Source organism: Hippocampus bargibanti, linkage group LG15, assembly GCF_051943395.1.
Source record: "Hippocampus bargibanti isolate YZ-2025 linkage group LG15, ASM5194339v1, whole genome shotgun sequence".
NCBI lineage: Eukaryota > Metazoa > Chordata > Actinopteri > Syngnathiformes > Syngnathidae > Hippocampus > Hippocampus bargibanti.
This window is the reverse complement of record NC_142748.1, coordinates 8,581,739-8,602,721: the sequence shown is the minus strand read 5'-3', so window position 1 is coordinate 8,602,721 and position 20,983 is coordinate 8,581,739. Positions and strand designations below refer to the sequence as shown.

Genomic DNA, 20,983 nt, shown 5'->3' with positions numbered 1-20,983 from the left:
AAAAAAAAAAAGTTTGGAGACCCCCGCTGCCACGTTTCTAGCCCCCCCATCATGTGACTTGCGTTGCCGTGCAACCAACCCCCTACCCCCATTGGGTGTCAAGGGAACAGGTCCCGGGGCCCTGCAGGGGGGGGGGGTTGGGTTGCCACAGAAGCGCCTTAACAACGTTGTCGACAAGGGCCTCCCCCCCAAATGTGGGAGGAGAGCAACATGCATTTGAAATGCGGGAGGAGGATGCAATACCCGCACAAAACTCTGACGGGGGGGAGGGGGGTCTGTCTGTCAAAGAAACTTAAAAATTAGCCACATGCTACAGCTAGTTTTTTTCCGCTCGAATTAACCATCCTGATGCGGCAAATACCATATTTTCTGGAATGAATAACATATTTAAAAACCTTTTCCATACATAAGGTGCACCGCATTACAGTATAAGGGGCACCTTCAATGAATAACATTTAAAAAACCTTTTCCATACATAGGGTGCACCGCATTATAAGGGGCATCTTCAATGAATGACATAGTTTTAAACGTTTTCCATGCATAAGGCGCACCGCATTATAAGGGGTGTCGTCAAAAATGACATATTTAAAAACCTTTTCCACACATGGGGTGCACGACATTATAAGGGGCACCTTCAATGAATGATATTTTCCATACATAAGGCGCACCGCATTATAAGGCGCATAGTCAGCTTTTCTTTTAGGTGCAGAAAATATGGTAATTATCATTATTATTATTTTTTTTTACTGTATGTGGTTGCGGTTTTTACCTGCCGACTTTGGCGTGAACTTGTCCCGATTGGCAGCGCATACGGCGAGTAGTCGGTATCCCAGGTCCAAATCGAAGCCCTGCTGCGCCGCCACGCGGCTAACCACCTGAACCAGGGGGGGTAATCAGTTGCCGGTTCAACTTCGATATCAGACGGATAAACTTACCGTAAGACATCCCATCAAGCTTTGCTCAAAAGGCCGCTGGAAGGCTCGCGGGTCGCCGCACCAGTCCAACAGCTCCGTGGCCGCCGTTTGGAAATTGGACGGATTTTGTAAGTGCTGCGTAGATGGTCAGTATGCTCATTTATATGCGAATAAATGGGTTGCGGAGGGGGTTGGAATTGGACTTTAGTGTCTGACCTGTTTGATACACTGCAGCCGGTCATTGGTCTGCTGGATGTGTCTGTCCATGGACGGGATGGAGTTCATGTCGATTGTCCCTCGGTGGCCTCCTGCCGCTCTACCGGCCGCCCATCAAACTGCAACATGCAACAAAAATGCATTTTTATAATAAAAAAAGCTCCGTTTGCATTCAATTATTTTTTTCCCCATCAATCAAAGCTAAAATATGACGTGATGAGTATTTATTTAGTCAATTTGAAGCAGTTGTCTTCCCTGATCGTCCCACAAGGTGGCGATGTTGATGCTGTTGATGCTTTTTTTTTTTTTTTAAACCAGCACCACAAATCCTCCTCCCTCCCTCCCTCCCCCAACCGCCTCCCTCTGCCCTTCTCTTCCCTCCCCGCCTTGCGCCTCACCCCCGAGGTGAGTTATTGGAGGTTCCGCCGCTTTGCTTCCTTCCACGTCGGGCGGTATCATGTTCAATCATTTGCTTGCTAATTGAGCTTTTAAAAAAAAGGAGGGGGTGGGGGGTAAATGGGATGACACCTCCGCCTCAGGTAAATATTTTCTCCTCCGAAAATAATTGCAGACTCATCAAAGCCATGCATCCAGCTCATATAAAGCGAATAAATGCCTCCCTTCAAATAAATAAGCCTCCATTACTGCAAATGTGCTTAACTCATTTACTGCCAGACATGCAAAAATGTGGCCACTCCAGTGCCAGGGTTTTTGTCATTGTCACTCAAATTGCGGGACCCACAGAATATTGCGTTTTAGGACGACATAAACATTCAATACAGTGTTAGAAATTTGAGATGCTCTTCTTTCATCTGGAAAAAAAGAGTTAATTCCTAAATTATATGGATCTGGAGTTATATGAGCTTGAAATGAGGGTGGCTGTACAAAATACACTACAACACATACATATTGGTTTATATTGGGCTTTAACAACAGCTGAAGCTGGAACAAAGCGCTAACATGGTAAAAAAGGGAAATGGTGCCCCCTTGTGGAAAAGGAAAAAAAAATACATTGCCAGTGCTTTATCGGCACCCAAGCATGAAAAAAACTAAACTCGAAGAAATTCGGGAGTGGCGCTCTATGTCTATTTTTTACAAATCCCGAATAAATTTGTGAATGGCAGTGAAGGAGTTAACAGCAACACTCCGGGAAAGGGGGGCCAGGGGGGGTTGATAGCCTATCGGGCGTCCAACTGCACTCGCCCGGAATGGGGCGAGAAGAAGTAATAACAACAACAACAAAAATGGCAGATGCCAATTAGATGAGGTTAACATTGTGCTGCCGTTGTTTAAGGAAAGTCGGGAGAAGTTAGTGTGGCAGTGGGATGGGGGATGGGGGGGCTTTTTTTTTTTGGGGGGGGGGGGGGTTGCTTTAGACAGGACACCCCTTTATCCGTCCAGGTGCCTGCTCGGGAGACAAGGCCGCATTTGTTGAGAGCGGCAAAAAAAGAGGATGGAAATGTGGATGACTTCCATTGTTGCCTCACAGAATGTGGCCTAATCCCCCAGCAGGCTCCATCCAGAGCTGGCACGGAGGATAATATGAGCGCAGACCCCCCCCCCACACACAGCAACCGACCCCCCGCCCCTCGCTCCGCATTTGCACAATCACACCTCCCCGCAATGTTCCTTAACAAGGCCTGGGAATGGATTTCTTTTATTGAAGGAGGTTGCAGTGGCAAAATGTGAGCCAGGGAGACCTTCACCGACACCCCACACCACCCGCCCCTCCCACAAGCCTCCTGAAATTCCTGCGGGAGCCCCCCCGAGATCGTTTTGTTGCAGGGTAAGAAAAAAAAGCGTAAGACCCCCCCCCCCCTCCACCTCAAAATACGAGTTGTAAAGGAAAACACTAAGTGTAACGCTTCACGTAGCCCCGCCTCCTCCATGCCATTTCACACGAGTGTGGGGGAGATACCCCCCATGCAACCAGCTACTCTTAATTTGCTTTTAGCCCTAACACTAATAGAAATTGCCTAAAGGGGGAGGGGGGTGAGGGTCAAATCCCCTGCTGGAAGGGGATTTCAGGGGGCGTGTCTGGAACACATACGCCATGATAGATGCGCCATGAACAACTTATTTGAAAACATTTGGAGTAAAAAATGCTGAGTGGACGGACGAGCTGCAATTGGAAATAGAGTGAGGGGGGGGGGGCGTGTCTCCCGTGCTTAAATCAAAACAAGAGGCGGGAGAGGGGTGAGGGGGGGGGGACACACGTGTTAAATGTCCATTTCCTAATTGGGCAATGACAACGCATTAGTCCGATGTGCTACTGAGTAGCTCACTCAACAAAATACAATTAAAAGGGAGGGCGGGGCCGAGTGGTGGTGGTTTCGCAATCCCGACCCCCACGTCACTCACCAGTGCAGACCCCAAAGAGTGACAGATACGACAGTGCATATTTTGTTGAGAAATGTTCACGAATTTATGCCGGGAATTGAAAATATGACGTAGAGCGCCATTGCCGAATTTGTTCGTTTTTTTTCCCCATGCTTGGGTGCCTATAAAGCGCTGGCCAGACCTCTAGCAATGTTTTTTTTCTTTTTCACAAGGTGTCAGCATTTCCCATTTTTGCATGTTAGCGTTTTGTTCCAGCTTCAGCTGTTGTTAAAGCGCTATATAAACCCCAATATTGCATTGTATTTTGGACCGCCGCCCTCATTTCAAGCTTATAAAACACCAGAATTATGTAATTTAGGAATTAACTGTTTTTTTAACTCATTCACTGCCATTCCCAAATGTATTAGGGAATTGAAAAGTGTGACGCCATTCCCGAATTTGGTTAGCTTTGGATTTTCTTGCGGTAGAGGGGGGCCAATAAAGCGCTGGTCAGACCTTTGGTGATGTTTTTCCCCTCCCACAAGGGGGCCAAATTTGCTTTTTGTCCATGTTAGAGCTTTGTTCCGGCTTCAGCTGTTGTTAAAGTGCTAGATAAACCAATAGTGCATTGTATTTTGGACAGCCGCCCTCATTTCAACCTCATATAACTTCAGACTCATATCATTTAGGAATTACACTATTTGTTCTGATGAAGCTCAGCTTGCAGTGTTCATTTTTTTTCTGTGACTAGTCTTGAGCGACCGCAAACGACGGACGATGCTCATTTTGCGTTTGCTTCTGCAGCAGGTCTTGGGCGCGCACGTTTTTGCCGCATAAAAGCCGGATGAGCAGAACGTTAATTAAAAACGGACGACTCAAGGCGAGTCAAAGGCATGAAAGCGGCTTTGTTGTAATTACACGATACTAACGTGTTTGCGCACGTGCTCGTAGCAGTCGGGATCCTCGCCGCCGCTAATGAGATTAGCCGCACAATGGCCGGCTGGCCCGGGCTCAAGGGCCATCGCCGCATCCAGCACCTTTTCAAACATTTCACGTGCCATGCTGCATGGGTGATTTTCCAAGCAACAGGATGCTTGGAAGACCCCAACCCCACCCGTAAAAAAAATAGATTAACTCATTCACTGCCAGACATGTGCAAAAATGTGTCCACACCAGTGCCAGGGTTTTTGTCATTGCCACTCAATTTCCAGGACCCAAAGAATATTAAGTTTTAGGACGACATAAACATCCAATGCAGCATAAGAAACCATAGACTCCGTTCTTTCATGAGAACAAAAGAGTTAATTCCTAAATGATATGGGGTCTGGAGTTATCTGAGATTGAAATGGGGGCGGCTGTACAAAATACAATGCAATACATACATATTGGTTTATGTAGCGCTTTAATAATAATAATAACAATACATTTCATTTATCAGCGCCTTTCAAAACTCTCAAGGTCACTTTACAGTCACAGGGTACGTTTTTCTATAGGTAAGCAGCGGCAGCCACATGCGCCAGCATTCACTCAATCCGGAAGTAACTCAAACAGATAGAAAGCTAGCTAGCATGGAAAAAAGGTAAATGCTGCCCCCTTGTGGAAGGGAAAACACATCAGGAAAAAAAGAGTGAATTCCTAAATTATATGGGTGTGGAGTTATATAAGCTTGAAATGAGGGTGGCTACCCAAAATATAATGCAATACATACATATTGGTTTAGATCGCGCTTGAACAAAGCGCTAACAAATGAAATGCTGCCCCTTGTGGACGGGAAACACATTGCTAGATGTCTTGCTAGCGCTTTATCAGCACCCAAGCATGAAAAAAACAAAACCCGAATAAATTCGGGAATGGCGTTCTAGGTCATATTTTCAATTCCCAAATAAATTCGTGAATGGCAGTGAATGACTTACAGCATGTTACACCCACGTTTTAACGACGGTAAAAGACGCTAACGACTCGATGGTTTGGCCAGGCTGCAGCCGCCGGGAGCTATTAGCATACAAACACCTGCGTTATCGTAGCGCCTCCGACAATTTCCTGGATAATTTAGCAAAAAAAGATACAACAGATGATTCCCGAGGAGGCGCTGTATACGTGCCCGATCTGTCTATTTGTCGCAGAGCTGGCCACTTTGCAGATTCTCCCTCTCTCTCTCTCTCTCTCTCTCTCTCTCTCTCTCTCTCTCTCTCTCTCTCTCTCCCTGACTCCCCCATGCATCCCCATTCTCCTCCCCCCTTTTCGACTTCCCCGCTCACAGTCACAGGAGTCGAATTGTTGTGCTCGAAGCTTGCTTGGCAGAGGCCACGGATGGAAAAAGTGCAGAGAACACTTCCTGCATTACAGAGTCTGGGGCGTGGGCTAAAGGGGGGCTAGTGGGGGGTTAGCGGTGTCACCAGGCTTTTCCTGTTTGCCCACCTCTTGTTGTTTTGCTCTAACGGACTCAGACTGTAGCAAAAATGCCCTTAAATTAAAGGAAGCTACACATGCTAGCCACATGCTAACGTCGTCATCAAAGCGACATTGGAGGTGAACTAAAATATGGAAGTTTATTTTCGGGCAAGAAATTTTTAAAAAATAACAATAACAATAATGCAAAATATTACCGAATTTCTGTGTAGCTCTATCTCTTGTTTCTATTCATAATTGTATTTTATTTATTGTATTCTATTTATAATTGTATTTTATTTATTATTGTATCTATGCTTTTCTGTGACTGGAAAGTGTCCTTGAGAGCTTTGAAAGGCGCTTGAAAAAAATGAATAATAATAAAAAATAAAATATAATAAAAAATATAAAAAAATAATAATAGAAAATAATAATAAAAAATAATAATACAAATAATGTAAAAAAAACATATATGTTATTATTATTAAAATATGTATTTAAAAAATAATATTGACCTATGCAACACTCTGACAAGACCAGAGTGTGACGTTAAGAGCGTCATGAATAAGCAAGAGCGCTGCCAAAAATAATGTTTTGAGACACGACGACGATGGAGTAAAGCCGGTTGGTAAATGCGGTGAAGGAGGGGGTCCAGGAGGGTGGGGGAGGGGGGCTCTGAAGAGGCCAACAGGAAGTGTGTGAAGGGGGAAAACGGTTCATGCAGACGAACATCTGTGATATTATTTCTTGACCAAGCACTGTCTCATTTAGGAGAGCTAACATGCTAAGCAGCTTCGGCGGGGTGGGGGGGGGGGGGGGGCATGGGGGTGGGGACACCACCACATATCAAATGGCATTTGGCTGGCCGGGTTTGCGTGTTTAATGGGGTTTGTGCACGCCGTTCCATGTGTTCCGGCTTAGCGGCTAATTAAATCAAAAGCTGCTACATAAGACGCCCGCCAACGCTAACCCTACTACCCACCCGGTTGGACGACCCTCCCCGAAATGGGGGAGATCATGATATATTTTGGGTTAGCTAACAAAAGATAATCCAACAATTTGGCAGCTAGCGGTAAAGGAATCCGACGTGGTCCGGTGTTTCCGAGCCGCTCCTTTCCTGTGTAATCGGGTCGGCTCTTGTTTTCCTGTGTTGCTTCTGCTCAATTGTTTCCCCCAAAATAATAATTCTGCATTTGTTTTCTTTTGGTAGGAAAGGGGGGGCTGCGAGCTATTTCGTGCCGCACCCAATTTCATTTTCCCATACAAGACATATAGAAACTTTAGTTTTGGACATTTTTTTTTACACATTCTGAAGACATTTACATTTAAAAATGGAGCTGAGTTTGAATGATAGAACCCCCCAAAATGGGGGAAAATGCTATTTATGTATTTATTTATGTATTCAATGAATTTAGGTATTTATTTATGTATTTATATATGTATTTATGTGTTTATGTATTTTTTTTTATTCATTAAGATATTTATTTATTTATTTACTAATTTACAAAGGTATTTTTTCTTTATTTATTTCCCGAGGTATTTATTAATGTATTTATGTATTTATTTATTTAGGTATTTCTTTCTTTCTTTAACAGTTTATTTATTTGTTTATTTATGTATTTATTTTGGTATTTATGTATTTATGTATGTATGTATGTATGTATTTATTTATTTTTAATGTATTCACTAACATTTATTTATTTATTTAATTATTTATGTATTTATTTATTTACCTAGGTATTTATTTATTAGGTATTTCTTTATTTATCTAACATTTTATTTATTTGTTTATGTATTTATTCATTTATTGATGTTGAATGCCCCCATCGGTCGAGCTGTGCACTCATTTGCTGTGTATCTCCACCCACATGGGCCCAGACAGACGATGAGAGTCTATAAACATGCCTGATCCCCCCCCCCCCTGCACCCCCAGCGCACTCCGACCCCCCATTGCCACCACTCTTGGGACTTTAAATGTGGGACTCGTCGAGTCAGCAGAGAAGAATCAAGCTCGGCATATCATATGGGAGGCAGGTCTGGACTGCAGGCGGGTACGAGGAGAATGCAGTTTGGCCTTGCTGAAAAACGAGCAAGGCCAAAAGAGACCAGCGAGACTTTTTTTTTTGTTGTCAAAACGTCCAGAACAAGTTGTCCTGACCTTGAAGTAAACGCCACACGTGCTCCGACAGACGCCGATGATTACCCCCCCACCCCCCAATACACACACTTTTCTAGGCCAGCACACATTACGAGCGCGCAACTTCCAAATGACCTACTTACAGCGCCGTCGCAAATTCTCTTTGTACGGCTTTGTGTCGGGAGTCGAGGCGTTGCGCCGATCCTCACTCGCGGCGTGCGATGGGAAGCGGACGCTTAACGACGGCGGTCATACGACTTGACCTTGAGGTCAGGCTTCAATGTCCGAACATTTACGTTTACAGACATTTTGCGTTTGAAGGCATTGGGCGTATTCGTCGATTGGAATCGCATTTGTTAAATTTAAGTTTGAAAAACTGGGAAATGACAAAAATATTGGGCTCAATATGGAGCCTTGAACTTTCAAGGTCAATACCAATGTCAATGGACCCCGTCGTAAATCTGACCTGGATGGAGTCCAGTAAGCAGCGACAACAGCATCTTTTGGGTTAGTGAGGTCATGTTGTTTCTTAATGCAGGGTGGGCTATTTACAGAAACAACCTCCCGTGCATGCCCCCCCCCCTTTAACTGCTATGCTACAAGCCCCCGGAGCGAATTTCGCCACCACAACGCTCCTTGTAGAGGAGCAGTCATGCGGACAGATGGAGGGACTATTCAGAGCTTGTAGCTAGCTAGCGACGTTCTCCATAACCGTGACATATTCCACCCACCGACTTTCTTTCTCTGACTTCTCTGTCAATGAGATCTGATTGGTTGAGGATGAATAGATGGGATGCAAAGGGGGTGGGGGGTAAGACGGGCAGAAAACAAGGGGGTACGTTTGTTTACGGAGCAATCGGGAAATACCAGGACAGGCACCGTGACTCTGCGAGACCGTCCGGCCCATGTGACGGCAAACGCACACACAGGACAGATTGTTTGCGCGTTTTCTCCGAGGCCGGCAGATAAGAACATTTGGAAGAGGGGTGAAAGGTCAAAACGGTACTGGCGTTTTAAAGGGGGTATATTACGGGGGATGGTCAGCGCCGATGGACCCTTTTTTTCAAGATAAAAACATCAGTTTTCATTTTTTTTCGTCCAGTCTGACCATGTGGCGGTCACGAAGCAAAGCGTAGATAAGATTCCGACACGAACAATTCCCATCGAGAAAGAAAAAAAAACATCACGCGAACACCAGCGGTGACAAAGGCGCCAAACATAAGATGTCCAGTAAAACCAATAAGAAATTTGTAGTGTGTGAGTCGGCCCATTGTGAGTGGGCGCCTTCGCTGCGACTAAAATGGCGCCGCGTGTGAATGCCGCCCTCATCCTGTGACTGCAAAGTGACCTTGAGAGTTTTGAATGGCGCTTAGAAATAAAATGGATTATTATTATTACTACAAATGCGACAGGAAAAAAATTCAGTCTAGATCAAGATGGTGCGTTCTGGTCCCCAAAATAGCTGTTTACAAACACACTCACACGCGTAACACACACATACACACACACACACACACGGTTCTCCCACCGAAGGCAAGCAGCCCCAAGAGCTGCCGACAGTAGCCAAGTGTAAGTGAGTGCAACTGACAGCGGCGTTGGGGAAGTGGAGTAGGGGGGTAAAAAGACGGAAAGCAGGAAGTGGCCAGCGGGGTGGCTATGAATCTTTCATGCACCTGGGGACTCTTTGCATAACGGGAGCAAGCTGAGCGCTAATGAAGTCAAGAGCAGATCACCTTTCAATGGCTCTTTGCCCTTTTATGTGCTCGACTTGTGTCTCTCAAAAGAAAGAAAAATAAATGGAAATCAGAGCGTAATTGCCGCGGGATTAAGCTGAACAGGCAGCGATGTGAAGGGAGTCGGATGTACTACGTGAACGACCCCATTTAGATTCCCAGAAAAAGATGGCACATCAATAACCAAAGAAGTCAGACATCAACCGCAATTTAGAGCGGCGGTATTTTGGGATTTTAATTTTTTTTACAAAATCAACTTGGAATTTCAAGAGCATCAATTTGGATGGCGAACAAGCTGACGGTTAGCCTCCAAGCTAGCGCTGGCGCTATAGATTTTGTCAAATTCTTATCCATTCGTTTATCCATTTATTTATCCGTTCATTTATCCATTTATTTATTCATTTATCTATCTATCCATTTATTTATCCATTCATTTATCCATTCATTTATCCATTTATCTATTCATCCATTTATTTATCCATTTATCAATATTTGTATTCATCTTTTTATTATTATTTAGGAATTTATATTTGTCTATTCATTCATTCATTTGTCCACTCATCCAGCTGTCTGTCCATTTATCCATCTATCTATCGATTTATTTATTTATTGGCCTTATTTATTTATTTGTCTATTCTTGTATTTATTTATTTATTTATTCATTTGTTTATTTATTTATTTGTCTTTTCTTGTATTTATTTATTGATTTGTTTATTTATTCATTCACACATTATTTTTTTCGCTTTAATGTGTTTATTTATTTATTGTTTTCTTTTTTTAATTTATATCTTTTTTTTTTTGGAGAGGGGGGGGGGGTGTCGGGCGCTTATGCCGTCACGGCACACAAATATTTGTCGGGTCATAAAAGATCAGTCAAAGCGCTCAAAAACGGCGGCCATTGTTTTCAAGATGCTTGTTTCAGTGAATCAGGTTTCATGACACTCGTTTTGGATGAGCACTTCAGAGCCAAATCCGCTCAATTGTTTTTTTGTCGAGGGGGGGGGGGTATTACTTAGTGCCAATAGAGATGACGACAAGCGTTATGGATCATTCGAGCGGCCCACTTTTTGATCCTGGGCGCTGACTAATTGATTGACAGGCTGGCGCGACGACGTTGGACTTTCACTTGACGTCGTCGGCGGAGTGGAAAACTCTCGTCGGAACAATAACAGGCCGCCTTGGATGTTTTGCGAGCTCAAGTATGGTGGCAGGCAATGCTGCTGTTGTTTGTGCAGCGGAGGTGGACATGTGTGCAAAGCGGAGGGAGTGGGGGGGGAGGGCTCCAAGGCCGGACCCTCTATCCTTCCTGTTCGCTTACCAGAGGCCTCTCGTACTTATCAGTTCCAGATCTCACCAGAAGAGAAAAGAAAGAGAGACCACTGACAGGAAGGGGATATTGAGCTTTCTACACACCCCCTCCCCTCCATTTCCACCCCCACCGCCGTTTTCCTTTCACAGAATGTCTGTCCCTCACATGTGACAGAGGAAAGCAATTATTCATTTGGCGTACACGCCGCTGCCGTCGACAAACAGCCTGCGAGGCTTCAGACGTCATCAATGACATCAAGTGCCACTCGTGGAGCAAATGGGGGGCGAATCATGAATAACAGATGAAGTCATACGCCGCTAAAAGCTGAAAAGTTATATTTACAAGGAGTATCTGGTGCAAAAATTGACTCCATCTTGAAATGAGGGGACTAAGAGGTGAGGGGGGGGGTGTTTTTATTCTTATTTCTTTTTTCCTCTCTTCACTTCTTTTTATTTATCTAGCAATCCAGCTATCTAGCAATCCATCCATCTAGCACTCCATCCATCTAGCATTCCATCCATCCATCCATCTGTCTGTCTATCTATCGATATAGCAGGCTATCTATCTAGCTACCTACATAGCTACCTATTTGCTATCTAGCTAGCTAGCTATTTGCATTAGGGTTATCTATTAGCAATATCCTTGAGGGTTTTTAGGGGCGCTTGTAGATGCAATGTATTATTATTATTATTATTATTATTATTATTATTATTATTATTATTATTATTATTATTAGCTATCTCTCATCTAGCCAGCTAGCTTTCTATCTATTTGAGTTACTTCCTGGTTAAGTGAACGCTGGCGCGTGTGGCTGCCGCTGCTCACAAAACAGAAAAACTTATCCTGGGACTGTAAAGTGACCTTGAGAGTTTTGAAAGGCGCTTATAAATGAAATGTATTATTATTATTGTTTCTAAAAAATATAAAGAGTAGTTAGAACAAAAGTAGTTCCTCGCATTCAGGCAGGAGATTCATTTTCTGGAGACAGAATTTCATAGACTGCAACCATCAGTCAACAATAAATAAATAAATACAAATACAAAATGGGGGCATAACTACCTCGTAGTACATTTTCTACAATAATCGTTTTGGTTTATCCCACTCTGGCAGATGTTTGTCAGCACAAGTGAATTATATCTCGGCCCGCCATCGAGATTAACTCTCATCTACGCTCTGGATGGCCCAATTCTTAATCTACCAAACCGTCAAATACAGTGGTGGGGACTATTCCGATACCAAAATAACACTTGTAAGCACATTTTCAATAGAAATCTTCTCAGAATATATTACAAAAAATTATGATCAGTAATTTAAAAACATGTATTTAATAATTTTATATATTATTTCCATTTTTTAATTTACTAAAAATATATTATTTTTTCTTGGGCATCTGAGAAATATATCATTTGTCATTCAATTAAAAAAGGAAATAATATATAAAAAAATAATATGACAAAATTATGTATATTTTTAACTTACATGAACTATTAAATAAATAAGAATATTTCAATGGAAGGTGAAAAAACAGAAATCCTCTCAGAATATATTACAAAAAAGTATGATCAGTAATTTAAAAATATGTACTTAATATTGTCTGATTTTATATATTATTTCCATGTTTTAATTTACTAAAAAAATGTTTTTTTTCTCAGGCATCTGAGAAAGAAATAATTTCTTAGTAAATTTAAAAAAAGGAAATAATATATAAAAAAAATAATAATTAAAAAAATAATATTACATTACTTATATTTTTAATTTAGATTAACTATTAAAAAAACATATTTCAATGGAGGGTGAAAAAAAAGAAATCCTCTCAGAATATATTTTAAAAAATACATTTATGATCACTAAATATTTATTTACTATTGGCTGATTTTATATATTATTTACTCTTTTTGTTTTTTTAACTAAGAATTGATTTATTTCTCTGGCATCTTTAAGGGGGGGTTATGGGGTTCCCTCAGGAATCCGAGGTTGTAAAAGGAAGCAATGACTATTGGGAGGGAAAATGATTAAAGGCTGAGACGAACACAATCTGCTGGTGCCAAAGGAAGAGGAGGGTGGGGTAGTCCTCAGACCAATAAGTGAAGCATCACAGCGGAAGAGGGGAATTGAGAACTGAGAGTGGGATGAGGTGGAGGGGGGGTGCCTTTTGCGCCTACTGAACCTTGACCGCGCTGGCCAAGGCACATTTCAAAGTAGCATTGTATGCTAACGGCGCTTACCGTATTGATTTAGACTTGCGGGAGCCTGATTGAATCTCCGCGATGACCCCCCCCCCCTCGTTTCCTTGCCCGTACGACCTCGATAGTTTGTCTGCTGCAAGGACATTAATTGACCAGTTGTGCTTTTCTTGCTGGCTGGAGTGACAAAAAAGGTCAATCGTATCCAAGAGGAAACAATGGAGCGCTTTTATTTCAGTGCAACTGATCAATACGTGCTTAGCCGAGGAAGGCGCCGTTATTCTTTTCCCCCCATCACCATTTTCCGGCTCGATCCCGACGATATATATAGTTAGAAAAAATGCACACTGCAAGAATCAATACAAGAGCTTGGAAAATCCTACAGGACCCTCCGCACCCTGCCCACCACCTTTTCCAGCAACTGGACTTAGGTTTATGTGAATTTTGGAGAAACAAAGCCTCTCGGCGACTGTTTTCCATGGACGGCTAACTCAGGTCTTCCGCCCGTATCTGGTGGGGGGGGGGGGGGGGTAGTGAGTGAAGTAAATGAGGCATTGTGCGCTTCGACACGCTGAACATGGACGTGGTAGGGATCAGATTTTCTTTCCACAGAATTCAAGTTATTATTTCTTGTAGTAGGCAGCCATGAAATTCTTGGAAGACCAACGGGAGGGGGGAGGAGGGCCCTGTTTTTTGCTCTCCGGTAATCCCCGCTGGTATCGAAATGTTTGCTCTGTAAATATTTACCCACGCAGGGTCGCGTCTCCAGCTCAACGCAAGCACCGCGAGACATCTTTTTCAGAGCGACGCGTCTCCGCCGGGACGCGACTGCTGCAGAATCAAACGATTCGGGATAACGGATGCTATGTCAGCTAGCATCCGCGCACTCGCGGGGGACGACCAGGCGCTCTAAAAGCCGACAAGAGTTTGACTTTGGTTTTGAAAATGCAATATTTATGATGCGTTGAGGGCTTGCAACCGCCATGCAATTTCCCACGCTGCCTCATCTTCTTTGGAGGGGCAATTGAGGGTAGGGGGGGGGGGTCATATATGGGGACCGATCAGCGGAAGAACTGCGTCTGGTTGCCCTGCCCCCATCACAAAAGTCATAAACTACCACAAGTGGTGACACACAAAGGTCACTCTTCAACAACGACCCCCGCAACCCCCTTTTTTATGCCTCCCCCCCCCCTACTACCACCACCAGCCAGCGAGCAGATTAGGTTTCACATTCCAACCTCCCAAATTCACAGACAAGCGAGGAGGAAGGAGACACGTCCACTTTTTTGTTTGGGCAGATTTCTGACCTCATCGGCGAGCACATTCGCAACGTCAATCAAAGTGTCGGGCCGCTCGTCCGCGATGTTCGACGACCCGCCGACCCCCTCGTGAGGATTGTTCATTCAGTCTTGACTCGGTCTGCTGGATAGAGTGAATGAATGAATAGACATTAACAAATGAATAAATGAATGGATAAATAAATAGACAAATAAATAAATATTGGAAAAAAAATCATAAACAAATAGATAAAAAATGAATACATAAATAATCACACAAACAAATAAATAAATGAATAATTATCTAAATATAGAAAAACAAACAAATTGACAAATAAATAAAAAGATAAATAAATAAACAAATAAATACACCAATAAATGGACACAAACACAAATAAAGAAACAAATATATGAACAAATAAATAAATACATTGATAAATAAATAGATGAATAATCAAACAAACAATTAAATAATCACATCAATAAATGCAAATAAATGAATATAAATATGGACAAATAAACAAATTGACAAACGAATAAATAGATAAATAAATAAATAAACAAATAATAAATACATAAATAATCACATAAATAAATACACAAATAAATTGACTAATACATAAATAGCTAAATAAACAAACAAATGAATAAATAATCACATAAATAAGCAAATAAATAAAAATACATGAATAAATAAATAAAGATAAAAATAAACATTGAAAAATAAAAAGATAGATGGATAAATAAATAAATACTAAAAAATAACTAAAAAGATAAATACATGAATAGATAAATACATGAATAGATAAATACGAAGTAATAAAAAGTAAAAAATATAAACAGTAAAAAAATTAATAAAAGGTAAATACGCAAGTAAGTACGCAAGTAAGTATGTTAGTAAGTATGTATGTAAGTACGTATGTAAGTACTTAAGTATGGAAGTCAGTAAGTAAGTAAGTAAGTAAGTAAGTAAGTAAGTAAGTAAGTAAGTAAGTAAGTAAATAGACTGCGAGTGTGGTTGATGGTGATTAATTTGGCCTCAACTATTCGGCTGGCGGTAATGAAAAATAATTGCCCGGTTACGGCGTCGATTCCACAGCCCGTGGAGTAAATCTCAACGCGTCTTTCGGCGAAAGAAATTGCGCCTGCAGAGCCTGTTCAATCAGTTGGAAGGAAGCGACAGTCGTCGGGCCTGTTGATTCCATCCCAACGGTCGTACCCGTTGAACTAGGCTGGTTGAGTTTTGAAGAAAAAATAATAATAATAATAATAAAGCGCCCATAAAACCACCCTCCACCCGCACGTCTACTCCAAACATTAGCATCAGTTCAAATGCTAGCCGCCGGAGCGCTAGGTGCTACTACGTTGACTACGGTTTATCACAAGCGTTTCTGTCCCCCGCCTCCAGCAGCACGGCTGCAGCTGTACGAGCAGGCGGCTCCATTGTCGGGACTAACAAGGGGGCGCAGAGGTCACTTGCATTTTCACAAGAGCTTTGCCGGAGGGGAGAACGGCACGCTAGTCTGTTTGGTATGGATCGGCGCTAAAGCTCCCCCTTACTATAGAGTCACATCATCACCGCTCTATTATAGCAAAGTGGGAAAGGGGGGGGGGGGGTGATAGATTAGATTAAGTGAGATTATGCGGTGAAAGGGGCTCCCTTAAAAAGAGCAAAAATAACACACTGGTGGGTTTAGCGCGCGAGTCAACAGCGGGATTACGGCGACGAGCGCCGCGCTGAAATCCAACGCTAATACGCACAAGTGCGCCCTTTTAAGTCAAAAGTAACAAACGCGTCGGATGAAGCAGGTAGCGCGTCCGCCGGCGGCTAATTTTTAACTGTGATATCTAATGATGGGTGGATGTCATACGGACGCAAATGTGACGGAGAGTCAAAATTACATAATGTGTCACATGATCCTCACGAAGAAAAATGCAATTTTATCCACATCCCAAAAGAATAAACAAAAACTAAACTGCCATTTCTTGTCATCTACAAACGTTCATCAGAAGTCATCATAAATTTCATTTATACGTGCCTTTATACGTGCCTTTCAAAACTTTCAAGGTCACTTTACAGTTTTTTTTCTGTGGGTGAGCAGCGGCAGCCACACGCACCAGCGTTCACTCAAACCGGAATAACCCTGATAGAAAGCTAGCAAGCTAGCTAATAACTAGTTAATAGATAGCTAGCTAGAAAGCTGATAGATAGATAGCTAATAGATAGCTAGCTAGATAGCCGGGTAGTTAGCTAAATAACTAATAGACAGCAAATAGCTAGCTAGTTAGATAGCCAGATAGATTTGTCCAATGATGGTTTTTGTTTTCCCTCCCTGGGTGGGATTTTTTTTCAACGCACAAAAGCAAAATGAAGGCGCTCGTTAATTCGCTGTCATTCACGATTATTTTTTTTCATGCTTGGGTGCCGATAAAGCGCCGGTCAGACATCTGGCAATGTTTTTTTCCTTCCACGAGGGGGCAGCATTTGCCTTTTGTCCATGTTAGCGCTTTGTCAAGGGCCTCAGTTGATAAAGCGCTATATAAACAAATATGTATGTATTGCATTGTATTTTGAACAGCCACCCCCATTTCCAACTCATATAACTCCAGACCCAGATAATTTAGGAATTAACTATACTATAAATGCAATTTTTTAATGGATTACCTCCTAGTTATTTCAATCTATAAAGAGTTTGACTTTCACGTCAGACAGTAGCCTTTTTTCTCCAATATGCAGTCGTTAGGACTATCGGGAACGGTGCGTACGGTCAAAGGACAAAAACGAAAAAACATAACGACTATCATGGAGGTAACCCAAAATATACAGCGAGTGGTTGCACACTATAACGCGATTAAAACGACTGTGTGGTCTGGCCACATTCCCGTCACCTCACCCACCGCTGCCGCCGCCGCAGATTTTCCTCCCCCTGAACCGTGTTTTCAAAATAGAAGCCTCATATTAACAGTCAACAGTCAAGATGGAGGGAGGAGGCCATGCTACGGCCAAGTGGGGGTGAGGGTGGCAGGTTGTACAAATCACCGCAAACGCGCACACATGCCCGACATGCGCTGACACATGCTCGCTGTACCCCCCGACTATCGAGGGATAAATCATTGGGCAAAAAAACGACGCACTTTTCCCCTCCGACTGGAAGGATTTATTCCGACGTTGACGTATGAGCCGTGAAATCTTCAGAGATTTTTTGACGACAAAGCTCACAATCACTTCAAGATGTCAGCGAACGTTTGTGTCGCCATCACCTGTTCCGTTTACGGCGCCGAGATGAAGTCGCAATTCACCCCCGCAACAAATAACTGTAATGAACAAGTGAAATTAACTCATTCACTGCCATTCGCGATTAAATCGGGAATTGAAGATATGACGTAGAGCGCTATTCCTGATTTGTTCGGGTTTTTTTTTTTTTTCATGCTTGGGTGCCGATAAAGCGCTGGACAGACCTCTGGCAATGTATTTGCCTTCCACAAGGGGGCCGCATTTTCTTTTTTTTTTCCATGTGAGCACGTGTTAAAGCACGATATAAACCAATATGTGTTGCATTGTATTTTGGATAGCCGCCCCCATTTCAAGCTCATATAACTCCAGAACCATATAATTTAGAAATTATTTTTCCTATTAAAGACAGTCTAAGGAGGTTTCTAACGCTGCATTGAATGTTTATGTAGTCATAAAACTCAATATTTTGTGGGTTTGTGTGAAAAAAAAGTCCAACAAACAGGTCACGGCGGGTAGTCGGATTTCCCAATGATCAACTTGACACCTGAAGGCAACATCTTTAGACATTGTTTTTTTTGGCGAAATATCAACATGTGATGAATGTAATGAGCCGGGAAAATTCCAGAAGGCGTAACTAACATCATGATCTACATCAAGACTGAATAACTTTTTCTTTTTTTTTGGGGGGGGGGGGGGGGGGGTGCTTTTTTTTTTTTTTAAACAGCTCCAGACGGCTTCCTCCGCCCGACTGCGTGATTCATCCCAAGAGACGAGAAGCTTCGTAAACCTCCCACAAGCTCCACCGCAGACCGATTGAGGTTTTTTTTTCCTCTAAAAAAGAAGATCCGAAAAAGAGGTTGAAGTGGAATCGATGAAAATGATGTAAAGAAGCAAATCAAAACATGTATGCATTCTTTGATTTTGATTTTAGGAGTCTAGAATCAATTTGAAAAATTGTCAATAGTGACAGCGCTGCAGGTTAAAAGTCAGACAAGTTGAGACACAGCCAACTCGAAGTTCAAAGGTCAGGTAAAAAAAAGCTACCAAAAACCCAATTTCTCAGTCTGGTTTTGGTGATTTTATAGTTTGAAGTTAGACAATAGCAAAACAATAATAGTGTCAAAATAAGAAGTTTGATAGCTTGATCGTTTTCTGTACTTGTTGTGTTTTGGTCAAAAGTAACAAACACGTCACTATTGATTACTAAAAACTGGAAGATATGAATGTTTTTGCGTTAAACAAAGTCTATTTTTCCACTTAGTGGGTTTAGACTGTCAGAGAACATGACATTGTGTAGGTCAAGTCGAAAATTTGGGGAAGTTCCAGTGCTTCACACTAACACTTCCTAATTGCGAGGGCAGGAAGTCAAGGACTTAATAAATAGTGGTGGGCCAGACGCACGTGCTGCCTTGCAGATCGCCACCTCAATGTGCCTTTTGTGTGACGACTGGCTGGCTGGCGTTTCCACACGCTTGACATGAATTGAAAGGTCAAACCCGGTTGGGCTCGACCTCCGTGTCAGGAGCCCCGACAAAAACCATCTCGGGGCGCTCTGCATTAAACTCATTCACTGCCAGACGATGTGCAAAAATGGATACATATTGCGTTTTAGGACTACATAAACATTCAATGCAGCGTAAGAAACCTTAGACTCTCTTCTTTTATAAAAAAAAAAACTTACTTCCTAAGTTATATGGGTCTGGAGTTATATGAGCTTGAAATGGGGGTGGCTGTCCAAAATACAATGCAATATTGGTTAATATAGTGTTTTAACAACAGCTGAAGCTGGAACAAAGTGCTAACATGGAAAAAAGGGAAAGACTGCCTCTTGTGGAAGTGGAAAACAATTGCCAGAGGTCTGACCAGCGCTTTATCAACACCCAAACAAGAAATAACAAAATCCGAACGAATTCGGGAATGACGCTCAATGTCATATTTTCAATCCCCGAATAAATTCATAAATGGCAGTTATTTATTATGAGAATAAAACCACTGGGATGTTTGACTGTTGCCAGTCAAGGCCAGCTGAGCAAACCAGAAGCCGTGCCAGGGTTGACATGACACAAATGTAAACAAGGAAGAACACCACCACCACCAACAGCAGCAATTTTCTGGATGCTGCATCACTCCCCACAACACAACCAAAACAAAGCAAAATGTCTGCAAATGCGTCTGGGAGTCACTCAGTCACTTTTCTGTGGGTGTGCAGAAAAGGACACGGGGTGACAAGGCTTCAATTGGAAACAATGACTCGCCGAGCCAACGGTACCGTGCACGCCCTCGTGTGTATCATAACTCTTCTGCTCCTGCCAAATCGGGAAAGAAACCTTCGATTTTCAGGGTAAATCGTGCACTGCGGTGACCACGATTGAGGGTTTTTACACTCCCCCTGCAGCGTGCACGCGTCGGCTCCATAAGCACACAACAATGAAACAAAAGCTCGGCGATCATCAGAAATAAATACTAAATAAACAGCATGAGGGTAAAAAACGCCATGGGGTTGTTTTAACACACCGCGGCGTGGAGATGAATCACGCCGGATGCGCGCAAGCCATCCCCGGTCGAGCCTCCAAGACGCAGCCCGGAGCCTCGACCGCTGCAAAGGCGAGCAAACGCCGCCCTCCCCCGGGCAGCCAAGCACCGCGGCTCCCGGTGGAAGCGATCACCAGATCGGGGTTGCGTGCACCTCCGTGCCCGCGAGGAGCTTTTTGTTAGATCGGGAAAAAATTCAACCCGGCTGGCGAGGACAAAACAAGGCAAAAAGCTACTTGGGGACCAGCGAGACGCGCCAGCCTCAGTGGCCGCATCGGCGGCGTCGATCGGCGGCCGAGTTGGTGGCTACTCACCGGCGGGGGAAGCAGACAAAGTCCTGGCCGATGGTCGCCTCTTGTTTTGAGAATTGCGTCCCCGCCAACGGCTCAACGTCAGCGGCGAGCAGAGTGGGGAGACTCCGGAGGAGCTTGGCGAGTTCAAGTGTCAAATTACATCGGCGATTCGGTTACCAACCGGGGGACTGGAGCGTCGCAGCCGAGAGCAAAACACGGACCGGATTTTGGTGCACGATATGTGCCCCTGATGGACAAATTGATAGGCTCGGCGGCTCGGAACATCAGTGGGGGACCGTCAAGGCCTGCAAAGCCTTCTCTGCGGGCCTAAAAATATCTGAATCACGGACTAATGTTCATGATATATTTTTTCACCGAATTGTTATAAAATAATTCCAAATTGTCTTGCAGCTCCCTTTCATGACTTTTTCCCCGTTGTGATGCTTC

General features: G+C 43.1%; 1 protein-coding gene across 1 annotated transcript in view; it reads right to left on the bottom strand.

Moving 5' to 3' along the window:
- Window positions 1-20,983, bottom strand: part of LOC148887587 (zinc finger MIZ domain-containing protein 1-like) — a 35,793-nt gene extending 14,810 nt beyond the window's left edge. Inside the window, exons 1-5 of the mRNA XM_089015715.1 lie at window positions 20,558-20,983; window positions 14,507-14,621; window positions 1,131-1,249; window positions 936-1,049; window positions 770-875 (exon numbers count right to left, since the gene is read on the bottom strand). Coding sequence (XP_088871841.1) covers window positions 770-875; window positions 936-1,049; window positions 1,131-1,199 — 289 coding nt within the window. The 5' untranslated portion in view covers window positions 1,200-1,249; window positions 14,507-14,621; window positions 20,558-20,983. The remainder of the gene's footprint in view (window positions 1-769; window positions 876-935; window positions 1,050-1,130; window positions 1,250-14,506; window positions 14,622-20,557) is intronic.